General features: G+C 46.3%; 1 protein-coding gene across 3 annotated transcripts; it reads left to right on the plus strand.

Moving 5' to 3' along the window:
• Positions 1-1,988: 1,988 nt before the first annotated feature.
• LOC109783144 (uncharacterized) lies at positions 1,989-8,315 on the plus strand. 3 transcript variants are annotated; one of them, XM_073502503.1, is made up of 13 exons: positions 2,056-2,341; positions 3,097-3,214; positions 4,103-4,213; positions 4,344-4,516; positions 4,619-4,945; positions 5,051-5,176; positions 5,328-6,026; positions 6,117-6,281; positions 6,402-6,497; positions 6,628-6,705; positions 6,814-7,609; positions 7,732-7,825; positions 7,909-8,315. In XM_073502503.1, the coding sequence occupies exons 1-13, from the start codon at positions 2,117-2,119 to the stop codon at positions 8,069-8,071; spliced, it is 3,171 nt and encodes a 1,056-aa protein (XP_073358604.1). In that variant the 5' UTR covers positions 2,056-2,116; the 3' UTR covers positions 8,072-8,315. The 3 variants fall into 3 exon arrangements, with proteins under 3 accessions (XP_045086051.1, XP_073358604.1, XP_073358605.1); XM_045230116.2 differs by having other exon boundaries at positions 1,989-2,341; positions 6,628-7,609; XM_073502504.1 differs by lacking the exons at positions 2,056-2,341; positions 3,097-3,214 and adding an exon at positions 3,682-4,022 and having other exon boundaries at positions 6,628-7,609.
• The last annotated feature ends 3,533 nt before the right edge of the window (positions 8,316-11,848 follow it).

Here is an 11,848-nt window from a genome sequence, read left to right on the forward strand (position 1 = left end):
GTATTTTAGTAAATGGAATAGGTTTTCCAAGAACACATGACCACTACATAAACCTGCAATTCAATAAATTGCACAAGTGCTAACAACGAATAATCCTCAATAAACAATTTACACAAAAAATGGGACCTTCGACAACACAGAGGAACTGGTTGGGTGTGTCTTCAGACTCCTGGGCGAGTGGCTCGATGTCCATGCACCAAAGGGGACTGCCGAGGCTGTGCAAGAGGATGCCCGATGGGTGCCACTTGAGAAGAGTTGGACTAAATAAATGTCGATGGATCGCTGAAGAAAGATGGGTCGGGAGGCGGGGCTGGAGTGGTTCCGCGAGACCATAGAAACACATGCAAGGCTGCTGCATGTCATGCTTTTAACAACATCTATTGTGCCGAGCATGTGAAGCTACTAGCTTGCCGAAGGGGAGTGCAAATGGCGGCTGAACTTGGCATCACAAGGGATGTGCTTGAAACAGATAACCAAGGAGTCGCTCGTGCTCGCTTCCTGGAACAACTTGACCGGTCCAGGTTTGGACCTGTTATCCATGAGATAAAGAAAATGATGGTTGGCGTCGGCGAGTTTTGAGTGATCTGGACACGACGAGAAGCCAACAAAGTTGCTCATATACTAGCTAGGAAGTGTTGCCTTTTAAGTTTAATTTATGCAAGACCTGGTTTAATATTTTTCCTTCTCGTATCTGTGATGCTATTGTGGCTGATGGAGCCATAGACTAAGTAATAATAAGGCAGCTCTTTACCTAAAAAAACAATATACACAATCGGCAGTCCTCAAACATGAAATGGTCCTATGCAAAATGCATTAGTGCATTATAAATGCGTTTTAAATCACATTGCATTTAACTGTGACATGCACAATTTTCATGCCAAGATTTCGCTTCGCTTACACAGAAATTCCTCACATAGCTAAAAAATCGTAAGAGCTAGAATAATATTCTACGCAATATTTAGAAACTATATACGTCCAATTTCATGGCAACATGCGGGGGCATCGTCTGGTTCTCTTTTTTTTTTAAACACAGTACAGACGCAAGCGCTCATACATGCGTGCATACACTCACCCCTATGAACACACACACGCACACCCTGCCCCTATGAGCACCTCCGAGAGACTGAGCCGACATTCAATCTTGAAATTTACGAAGTCACCGTAGGCGCCTCGTCGTCGATGGGAACGTCTCCTCCCATTGAAACGCATCGCCGGAAATCCTGAAATAATTCTAGAAATAATGCAAGCACGAGGACTTGAACCCTGATGGCTAGGATACCACTATCCCTCTAACCATTCAATCAGAGGTTGTGGCTTCTTTAGTACGACCCACCCTCTCTGGCTTCTCCCGTAAGCTGGCTTCCACCTTCCTTTTGCTAATATATAAAAACCAGGCATTAAACTCTCATTCCCTCTGCTACTGCTACTGCCAAGCACGAGGCAAACCATTTCCCCTCCGATAAAACACATCCAGACCTTGGTTGGGGGTGCAGCACATGGGTTCACCACGGGCGATCCAACTCACCGGCTCCGATCGCCAAGGAGCTCGCGCACCGCGTCGTCGGATAACCTCGCCGGCGGCTCCACGACGACGGCCACCAGGCCCTCGGCGTCCCGCACCGGCTCCTGGCCCGACGTGCACGGCCCCGCCCGTCCTCCCGCGGAGTGCACCCACCGGAATAAAATACCGGACGGCACGCAACCACCACGCGTCCACGCCAGCCTCTGCCTCCACCGAACGGACACGCACCCGAACCGCAGCCAGCAGCGCCAGCTCGTTCCGAACTTTCGGCTCAATCATCATCAGCTCGGCCTCGTCGCTTCCGCCGACCGGACCCGACCGCCCGCCCGCCGCGCCGTCTCCTCTGCAACCATGGGCCCGGCTAACCGACGCTCCGGATGCGCGCGCCACCCCCAGCGGACCAATCCCAGCCGTCCACCAGCCAAGGGTTACGTCGGTTACAAACCCCACCCCCGTGGCTCGCACCAGACCCGCCCCCAAGCCGATCGATCGGGGCCGCACGTTTTAAACCCCGAGCGAATTGACCCGCAATCAAGCAGGCTAATCGGCCCCTCCGATCCGCCCAGCTGGCCCGCTGCGCGGAACCCTAGACGAATGGGCGAGGCGGCGGCGGCGGCGGCCGCGCACCGGAGGATCCAGTTCCACGCGTCGGCGGGGCCGGGGGCGGCCGGAGGGGCCCCGATGCAGAGGCCGTACCCGAACCCCGACAGGCGCTTGGCCGTGGCGGCGGCGGCAAGGGAGAAGAAGGGGGAGGCGGGCGCGGGCGCGGGCGGGCTCGATCGGGAGCTCGCCGCCGCCAGGGTCTACCTGCGCAGAATCGTGAGTGCGCGCATGCCCGCAGATTTTTTTCGGGATTTTTTTTTGTTTGGATTTGGGAGTTTTCAAATTGGTCAAGTGCGGTGCGGCACTGGAACCGCAGTCTGTTGGGTTTTTAGTACTCGCACGAATTCCTGATGTTCGCTCGTGGTGGGCTGAATTTCGCAGTTCTGCACTTTGGCGAGTGTTTTTCTGGGGGTTCACTGACGGGATTTTGGGGTTGGAAATGATGGCTCTGTTTTTGGGGTCGGTTCTGATGAAAAATTGTTGAACCCACTCTGTTTTCTTCGGAATTTGGCTAGTTGTGTTATCATCACCATTTGATTTTTATCTCGGGAACTTGCGGATGCACCTAAAAAACATGAGGCTGCACGATGATACCAACGAAGTGAATTCACTGAGGTGCCTGGCGTGATTTTACCTGAGGGTTATGCCGGTGCGCCTGAAACATGAGGCTGCAAAATAATACCAGCGAAGTGAATTCGCTGAGGTGCCCTGGTGTCTGACCGATGCGACTGAAACATGATGTTATACGGTAATACCAGTGAAGTGAATCCACTGAGGTGCCCTGGTATCTGACTTTTACCTAGGGAATTTGCCGATGCGCCTGAAAGTCTGAAACATGATGCTATACTTGTCATACAAGTTAACTGAATTCACTGAGGCGCCCTCTTGTTTGTTAACTGAATTCACCGAGGCGCCCTCTTGTGTGTTAACTGAATTCAATTCACTGAGGCGCCCTCTTGTGTGTAACGCAGGGGGCTGGCTTGCGGAATCTCGGCAATACGTGCTACCTCAACTCGGTCCTGCAATGCCTGACGTACACGGAGCCCTTCGTGGCTTACTTGCAGAGCGGCAAGCACACGTCGTCGTCATGTAAGTTTGATGCCACTTGACAACCAAACATATCAATTCCCCGCATGGGGTAGTATGATGGTGTTGACCGTGTAAGTCCCAGCCAGTGAAACAGCCTTTATTGCTGTATTTGAACACTCACACATTTTCTAGTAAAATGTTTAGTCTACGACCAAAAAAGCGCATTGGTTGATGTACAAAACTGCCTGTCAGTGCCTTGCAGTTGCATCCCAATTATTGCTTTTTGAGACAGTGTTCCTAGCAGCGAAACAGCATTTTGTTGCTGGTTGCGGATGACGCATTTGCCAGTAAAATGGTTTGTCTGCAACATGATTGGGGCAGCAGTTTTCAGCCCCCTGGTGGGATCTTTAGGTGTACATTGGTTGATACACCACTGCCTGTTAGTATGTTGCGGTTGCACGGCAATTATTGCTTCTTGAGACATTTCACTTGATTGAAAAGAATTTTAGTTTAACCTCTTTGGCAGAATATTCCAATTTCATTTACTCCCTCCTGCCCCAAATAGATGGAGTATAAACTGAGTAAAAAAGTCAATGCTTTCAAGTTTGACCAGTTATATGTGGAAAATATGAAGATAAACAAAACCAACTCAATATCAATATCCACCATTAGCTATGTTTTCATAATGTATTTATTCAATATTGCAGGTGTTGATATTTTCTTCTATATATTTAGTCAAACTTATAAATGGTTGATGTTTTGACTGATTTGTACACCATCTATTTGGTGACGAAGGGAGTAATTATATGTGGTATATCTCATCACCAGTTCTATAGTAGCAGAGCATCTGTTATCATTTATCAAAGAAGTATGGAAAAATATTCTTTCTCATTGGCAGTTGCTGCTTTTCTGACAGTACCAATACTAATTTAAATATTATTTGTTAAGGCCGAGCAGCTGGATTCTGTGCACTATGTGCTCTCCAGAACCATGTTAGATGTGCCCTACAGTCAACTGGGAAGATATTGACACCGGTGCAGTTTGTGAAGAACTTAAAATGTATCCTTTCATGTGCTATAGCTTAACTTGACAGTATATCTTTCTTTTGAATTTAAATATTGAAACACGATAACTATCTACATTTTTCCAAATTCATCATTGAATTATGCTATCTTTAACTGCTAGACAGGCATTTCTCGTAGTTTTCGGTACTATAGGCAGGAAGATGCACACGAGCTAATGGTTAACTTACTTGAGTCCATGCACAAATGCTGTTTACCTTCGGGTATACCAAGTCAGTCTCCGAGTGCTTATGAGAAGAGTCTAGTTCACAGAATATTTGGTGGCCGCTTAAGAAGTCAGGTAAGTTCTGTTAATTGGTCAATTACCATTATATGAGTAATATCGACGGCAAATATATTCCTGATTTTCTTCACTGTGTGGCTATATTTATGGGCATTACAGGTGAGATGTGCAAGTTGCTCCCACTGTTCCAGCAAACTCGATCCTTTCCTGGATCTCAGTCTGGAAATTGGTAATGCTGCTACGTTGGTGAAAGCACTTCAAAATTTTACTGAAGAAGAGGCTTTAGATGGTGGGGAGAAGCAGTACAACTGCCAGAGCTGCAAGAAAAAAGTTGTGGCCAAGAAAAGATTTACAATTGATAAGGCTCCTGATGTATTGACAATTCATCTGAAGCGTTTTAGTCCTTTCAACCCTGGTCAAAAGATCAACAAAAAAGTGGATTTTCATCCAACTTTGAACTTGAAGCCATTTGTCAGTAATTCAGAAGTGAGTAACTAGTTGACGAAAGTGTTAATCTTTCGATTCTAGTTTTGTATTTGTTTCTAGTGAACCTCTCCTTACAACTTACTGTGGTTATGTTCATATCTGAAGGGCATGGATTTCAGATACAGTCTTTATGGTGTGTTGGTTCATGCTGGCTGGAATACACAATCAGGTCACTATTATTGCTTTGTTCGGACTTCTAGTGGGATTTGGCACAATCTTGATGATAACGAGGTAGAATTTTTGTTTTGCAATGAATTTGCACTCATGTAAACTTCTGCTAAACTTTGGTGCAAGCTTTTCGTACTGTCTTTGTATACCTGCACTTACCATGTCTTGTACTGTCTTTATTATTCTGATGTTCATTATTTGTGGATACTTCCAGGTTTGCCAAGTTCGTGAGGCAGATGTATTGAGGCAGAAAGCCTATATGTTATTCTATGTGCGTGACAGGGTGAGGAGCTCAGTGATGTTTAAAAATAATGATGCCGCTGGCTCGTTAGTTAAGAATGCTATTTCTGAGAAGGCCGCTTATATGAATGGCACAATTCGAAACGGTTTCATGGAAGCAAAATTGAATGTTCCCTCATTTACCAATGGAGATGTTAAGTCGCAGAAGCAGAACCCAAATGATGATCGTCCTAGCATTTTTGGCAGCAGCTCACGAGGCCAGTGTTCAAAATATTCTAGCAGTACTGAAGTTATTGAAGCCGCAGCTGTCCAAAACAATGGTATGGTTTCAGTACCGACAGCTGCTGCTAACTTGTCTATCAACACAACCAAGACAACTTCAGATAGTGAAAGAGAGATAGCTTCGTCAGCACAGCCTGATGTTATTGTTCCTCATAATTCAAGCTGTGACCCGAAGGCGTATGAGAAGCCATTGCAAGAACAGCAACCTGAGTCTGATGGTGCATTTATTGATTCAGGTAAAGGCAGTACTGCTGCCTTGCCCATATGCAATGGTGGTGATATGATGTTGGAAGAAAATCACCAGGCTTCTGAACCTCGAACAGATCCATGTGGTGAACAAACTCTCAGTACTATTAAGCCAACGGAAAGTGCAGAAATAAAGAAAACCAAGGTAATCATATGATGCTTGCCGTTGGTCTTTGCATTACTATAATTTAATACTCAGTGTTAACACTATTGCTTTCTGTTCCCAACATGGCAGGATATGATGCTTTCTGATTCTAATGGAACAATGCCCAGTAGTGAAGGTTTAACCTGCTGTAATGAAGCTAAAGAGTCAGCAGAGTCTGGGAAGCAAGCTGATGAAATAGCTATGGAGGAGTTTTCTGTGGAGAACACAGGTGCTATAACAAATGCAGTGGAGCAGGTATCCAATCAATCACCTGTCCATTCCCTCACACCCCCCCCCCCCCTCCTGCATGCATGAATAGAAGTAACAATCATACCTATGCATGTAGATTTAATTTGTGAAACATTGTTTCTGCAGGCTTCAGTCCAGACTAACACAGCAGAGGTTGGCCAGGCTACGGTGGAGGAGCTTTCTGTGAAGGACGCCGACTGTATTGCAAATGCACAGGAGCAGGTACCCCCCCCCCCCCCCCCCCTCTCCGTTTGGATTACATTATGATGATGCAGATCATGGCCCATTAATATAACACTGGCCATAGCGTGTCTTGGCTCTATTTGGATGTAACTTGATTTTCCAAATGCAGGCTTCTATGCAGAACAATGATCTGGTAGCTGGGCAGGCTCACCCTGAGACACACTTCTATTCTGAAGTTTCCGCACAGGCGATCTGTCCTGAAGTTTGTCCACAGGCGATTTGCGCTGAAGTTTCTCCACGGGCGACCTGCCCTGAAGTTTCTGCACATGCGATCTGCCCTGAAGTTTCTGCACAGATGATCTGCCCTGAAGTTTCTGTACAGGTGATCTGCCCTGAAGTTTCTTCACAGGTGATCTGCCCTGAAGTTTCTTCACAGGCGGTCTGCCCTGAAGTTTCTGCACAGGCGGTCTGCCCTGAAGTTTCTCCACAGGCGGTCTGCCCTGAGGTGTCCGCACAGGCGGTCTGCCCTGAAGTGTCTGCACAGGCGGTCTGCCCTGAAGTGTCCGCACAGGCGGTCTGCCCTGAAGCTTCTGCCCAGGTGATCTGCCCTGAAGACCCTGCACAAGTGTTGGACAAGGATCCATGCCATGGTAATTTACATACAATGAAGGATTTGAAGTCCAAGAAGCATAAGGATTATTCAACTGTGCACTTGCTTTTTGTGTCCAAGCAACCTTTACTTGCTGCACTAAAACTGCGCAAGAAAAGGAAACACAAAAGAGCTAAAAGGCAGTCCATTGACAATGGAGTCATCGCTGATGATCAGCAGACATCAACATCAGAAACTGTTTTTACCAAGGAGATATCATGTAAATCCCACAGAAGACGCAAACGCTCCCGCGCCTCTGCAAGTTCTGATAATGGTGTTGAGATATCCACTAAGAAACCACATCTCGTTGATTGCCCCAGCAATGCTGCTGACCTTCCCGTGGACAAGAAAGACGACAAGTATGCAACACTTGCTAGTGCCGAGCTACCAGGTGCATGCGTAAGCTCTGTTGTGGACCAGACTGATTCAAGAAGCGCAGATGCAAACGAGAGAGTCCCCTCGCATTTCGATCTGCTCACGAGGGGTTTGAGTGAAATTACCGGTAAGCACATATAACTCTCCTCCGTTGCTAGCATATGCGCAACCTCGCAGAAATGTGTTTCTCATTTTTGTTCGCTGCCATCAGCACTAAATATTTACAGCCTCATTGATTTCGTTTCACAGTTCCACTGTGGGATGACATTGACATGTCAGGTAGAAAGTCAGAGTTTCAATATCCGAGAAGGACCGAGAATATTGGTTATGTGCTAGATGAATGGTAAGTTTGCAAACAACTGTTGATTTCTTTGTGATGCCAGGTTCTTTACCTTAGAGGGTCACTCATCTCATGTTTGTTCCCAGGGACGAGGACTATGACCGCGGGAAAAGGAAGAAGGCGAGGAAGCCACGGGAGGAGTCGAATGGACCGAACCCGTTCCAAGAGGCGGCCGATGTCAGAGCACGGCCGAGGAAGAGACCGAGATCTGACCAGCCCAGATGGGGAAACCAGCCTCGCAGGATATGACAAATCGGAGCAGCAGACGATGTTGTTGTATCTATCACCCAGTTTTGCAGTGATCGTTTTTCATTTATTTTTGTTTTGCTTCCCTCCTCGGTGTACGTTACACTAGTTGTTCTCTGATTTCGCTCCAGTGCTTTCCCTCCATCCTTCGTGTGTTATGTAAGATCCGTGACAGATATTCGAAGCATATTGTTCGTTTTCTGAGTGATCAGTGATCAGATCGAGCAACAAATCCAACATTTTGTAAGTCGCTCCTGGCCTTTGTCCAGCGCTGCTTTTTTTACGAGTTAGTATAAAATTTGAGACACTTGGGGACGGAGGGAGCGTCGCTCCTCGCTCGATCTGCTTGTGGTGGAGATCGCGTCACCTGATATCGGCTTGGACATGAATCAGTTGCCGAGTTGGTTTTGCACTGGCTGCTGTTGCGCTATATATGCGTGCCTTATGCCCGGAACGAATTGATCAGGAGCTAGCATTGTCCATCAGGTGTACGTATGCGTGTGCGTTTTGGCCGGATGGAATCTATCCCCCAGGCCCGCGCGGGAAGGAAGAGGCATGTTTGGTTGCCTGGTTTCACTGTTGGGCCTGCATCACACACTTCTCAAAACGCTCGGATCGACAGTTTCTCACGAGGCAGGCTGAGTGCGGCGTGAGGTCGCACGGGAAAAGGTGCGACGCGAGGGCGAGGGGGATGGCGGGAGATGGAAATCCGGCGGCGCCGTCCCGGCGCCAAATCTAGCCTCACCCCCCTTTCACTCGCTCACCCATAGCTACTACTCCCTTTCTTCCCTACTGCCTCACCATCGGCAGCGGCTGTGATTTCAGATCTGCGAGTGCTCCCCTTGCCGTTGGCCACCGTCTGGTCGACCTTGTCTATGCCATGGCTCCCCCTACGCTGTCCTCGTCTCCGATGCCGGTAAGCAGCACCCTCCTCCCCCCTTTGTTAGGTCGGTGGTTAGGCCGTTAGGTAAGGTGTAGGATCGATTTCTCACTGAACGAACCGTCGATGTCGACTAGGTTATGGACGCACGGATGGGGCTGATAATTCAGGCAGCAGCACTGATTAGTGTGAATCAGGCATGGGTCATGTTCATGCACCAGAGAGCTGTTCGTGGTGCTGGGAGACCTTTGATCCGCTATGGTCCATTGTTTATTCGGGAACAGGAGAGGATCCAAAATCTGAACTACATCTACAACTGCAATGACGTCGAGGCTCTGTGGATTCTTCGAATGAAAAGAGCACGATTTGCTGGGCTTGTCGAGACCTTCAGGAGCAGGAGATTGCTACAAGATAACATCAAACACCAGTGTGGAAGAGCAAGTGGCCATGTTTCTCCATGTTGTTGGCCATAACCAGAGGTTCAGGGTCATTCACAACACGTTCAGTAGATCAATGGAGACCATCTCTAGGTACTTCAAGCGGGTGCTTTTTGCTGTTGGGGAGCTTAGAGGAGAGATGATCAGGAGACCATCTGGCCAGACTCCACCCAAGATTCGCGGAAGCCCAACATGGTATCCATACTTCAAGGTGAGCATTGACAATATACACTTTTCATGACTTGATATGCTTGTATTGTTCAAGTTTAGCACTAAGACAGGCTTGTGATGCCATTTTCAGGATTGCATTGGGGCAATAGATGGTACTCATGTCACTGTCAGAGTTCCTAGGTCACAGTCTGTAGCATACAGGGGGAGGAAGCACTACACAAGCCAGAATGTGCTTGCTGCTGTTGAGTTTGATCTGAAGTTCACATATGTGCTGGCTGGCTGGGAGGGGTTAGCGCATGATGCTAACATTCTCAGTGACAGCATGAGTCGACCTGATGTGATCAACATCCCCGACGGCAAGTTCTACCTTGAAGATGCTGGCTATGCATGTCGGCGGGTATTTTTCCACCCTTCAGAAAAACCAGGTACCATTTCAACGAGTTCTCTGGTAGGAACTATCCTAGGACTGCATAGGAGTTGTTTAATCTCAGACACTCCAGCCTTAGAGTAATTGTTGAGAGGGCATTTGGAGCTCTGAAGAATAGGTTTAAGATCCTGGATCAGAAGCCATTCCACTCATACTCCACTCAGGTTAAGCTTGTTCTTACTTGTTGCATTCTGCATAACTGGATCCTCCAGTGGGGCTTTGATGAACACGTGCCTGAGGAGGAAGAGGTCGAGCCTGACGATGTTGTTAGCTCCGGCCATGGTGTGAAGGCATTTGACAATGACGCTTGGAAGAACAAAAGGTTGGAGCGGGCAGAGGCAATGTGGCTTAACAGAGGTCAGTGCAGGATTTGAAGAAGAGGAGGAGGAAGAAGAAGAAGCAGCCGCAGCCGCAGAAGCAGAAGCAGAAGCAGAAGAAGAGGAAGAGGAAGATCTGGTAGCAGCAACACCGATGAACTATCACCTATTTAGCCAATGACTCTTAATAATTTGAACCGTCATTTGATAATACTTAGGATGAACTGTCATTTGTTTAACTAGCTGGCACTACATGTTTAGATTATGTATGGTAAGCTCACCACTAGTTAGAAGTGGTGACAACACCTTATGCAGGTTGCAACCAAACACCATGTCATATGTGCGCCTAATGCAATGCGGACAACCAAACGCCGGGTCAAAAATGGTTGTCTCATGCAACCAAGGTACATGCAGGCAACCAAACTATGTGCATCTGGGTCTTTTTGCCTGTATCCTCTCAAACCGACTCACTAAAGCCAGGCTCGTCGGGTGAGGCTCGATTGGCGATATAACCAAACACGCCCATAATGTATCTTGAGCTATGCGTGCTCTGGCGGAAACAATCGGAAGGTGCACGACAAGTTTGGGGAATTCCGTATTTGCCGCGCGTTGCGGCAAGTTGTCGTTGTTTCGCATGTAGTTTCGAGTGTACAAGAATTATTGGTTTTGGGAAGGTTTTTGCCTGTTTTTTTTCTGGTTCTTGGTGCTTCTTAGTTGTTTTTTTGTTGTTGTTTTTCTGCTTTACTGTTTTCATATTATTTAAAGGTTTCGGGTTTTCTTTCTTTTCTTGTCTTTTCGTCTCTGTTTACTTTTTCTTTTTTGCTTTTTCTTTAAAAAAATTCTTTGGCAATTTCGAATATTAGTTCAAAATTATAAAATAAATAAATTATTTCATGTTTCAAAATGTTACATTTTTTAAAAAAAATCACAAATTCCGAAAGTGACTTTTTATTTTTTTGGAATTCCAAAAAATGTTCCTGTTTTTCAAAACTTGTTCACAAATTCAAAAAATGTTCGTGATTTTTTCAAAAAATGTTTTTCCTTTAAAAATATGCTTGGCATTACAAAAATGTTCCCATTTTCAAAAATATATTTCGCATTTCTAAAAATGTTCCAACTTTCAAAAAACATTTATATTTTGCAATAAAAAAACATATTTCCCATTTTTATTTACAAATCAGAAAAAAGTCTGGTTTTTGATAATAGTTCGCGAACTTCAAATTTTGTTGAGAATTTCACAATTTGTTCAAAAGTTTAAAATTGTTCGTGTTTGACAAAAATTGTACGTAATCTTAAAAAAAAAATCAAATCTTGAAATATTATTTGCTATTCGTAGACAATGTCTTTAGCTCTGCTGCTACTATTAGTTGTTATATGTTTGCGCTGCAAATGTGCAATCAGAACTCATCTAGTACGGTGGCTATGAAGGTACGCTCAACGGCCTTGGGGACCGGGTCTCGAGATAGAGTCCAGTTGAGCACACATATTTTTTTGGGTGATTTTTTCGTCCACACTAATACTGGATGCGGTGCCAGAGCGGGGCGGCCC

This window comes from Aegilops tauschii, chromosome 6, assembly GCF_002575655.3.
Source record: "Aegilops tauschii subsp. strangulata cultivar AL8/78 chromosome 6, Aet v6.0, whole genome shotgun sequence".
Taxonomy (NCBI): Eukaryota; Viridiplantae; Streptophyta; class Magnoliopsida; order Poales; family Poaceae; genus Aegilops; species Aegilops tauschii.

Bases quoted from the DNA above. Each gene is read 5' to 3' on its own strand.
- LOC109783144 (XM_045230116.2), top strand. From the start codon at position 2,117: ATGGGCGAGGCGGCGGCGGCGGCGGCCGCGCACCGGAGGATCCAGTTC. The intron at 2,342-3,096 runs GTGAGTGCGCGC...TGTGTAACGCAG, and splicing joins GGGTCTACCTGCGCAGAATC to GGGGCTGGCTTGCGGAATCT. The intron at 7,826-7,908 runs GTAAGTTTGCAA...GTTTGTTCCCAG, and splicing joins GGTTATGTGCTAGATGAATG to GGACGAGGACTATGACCGCG.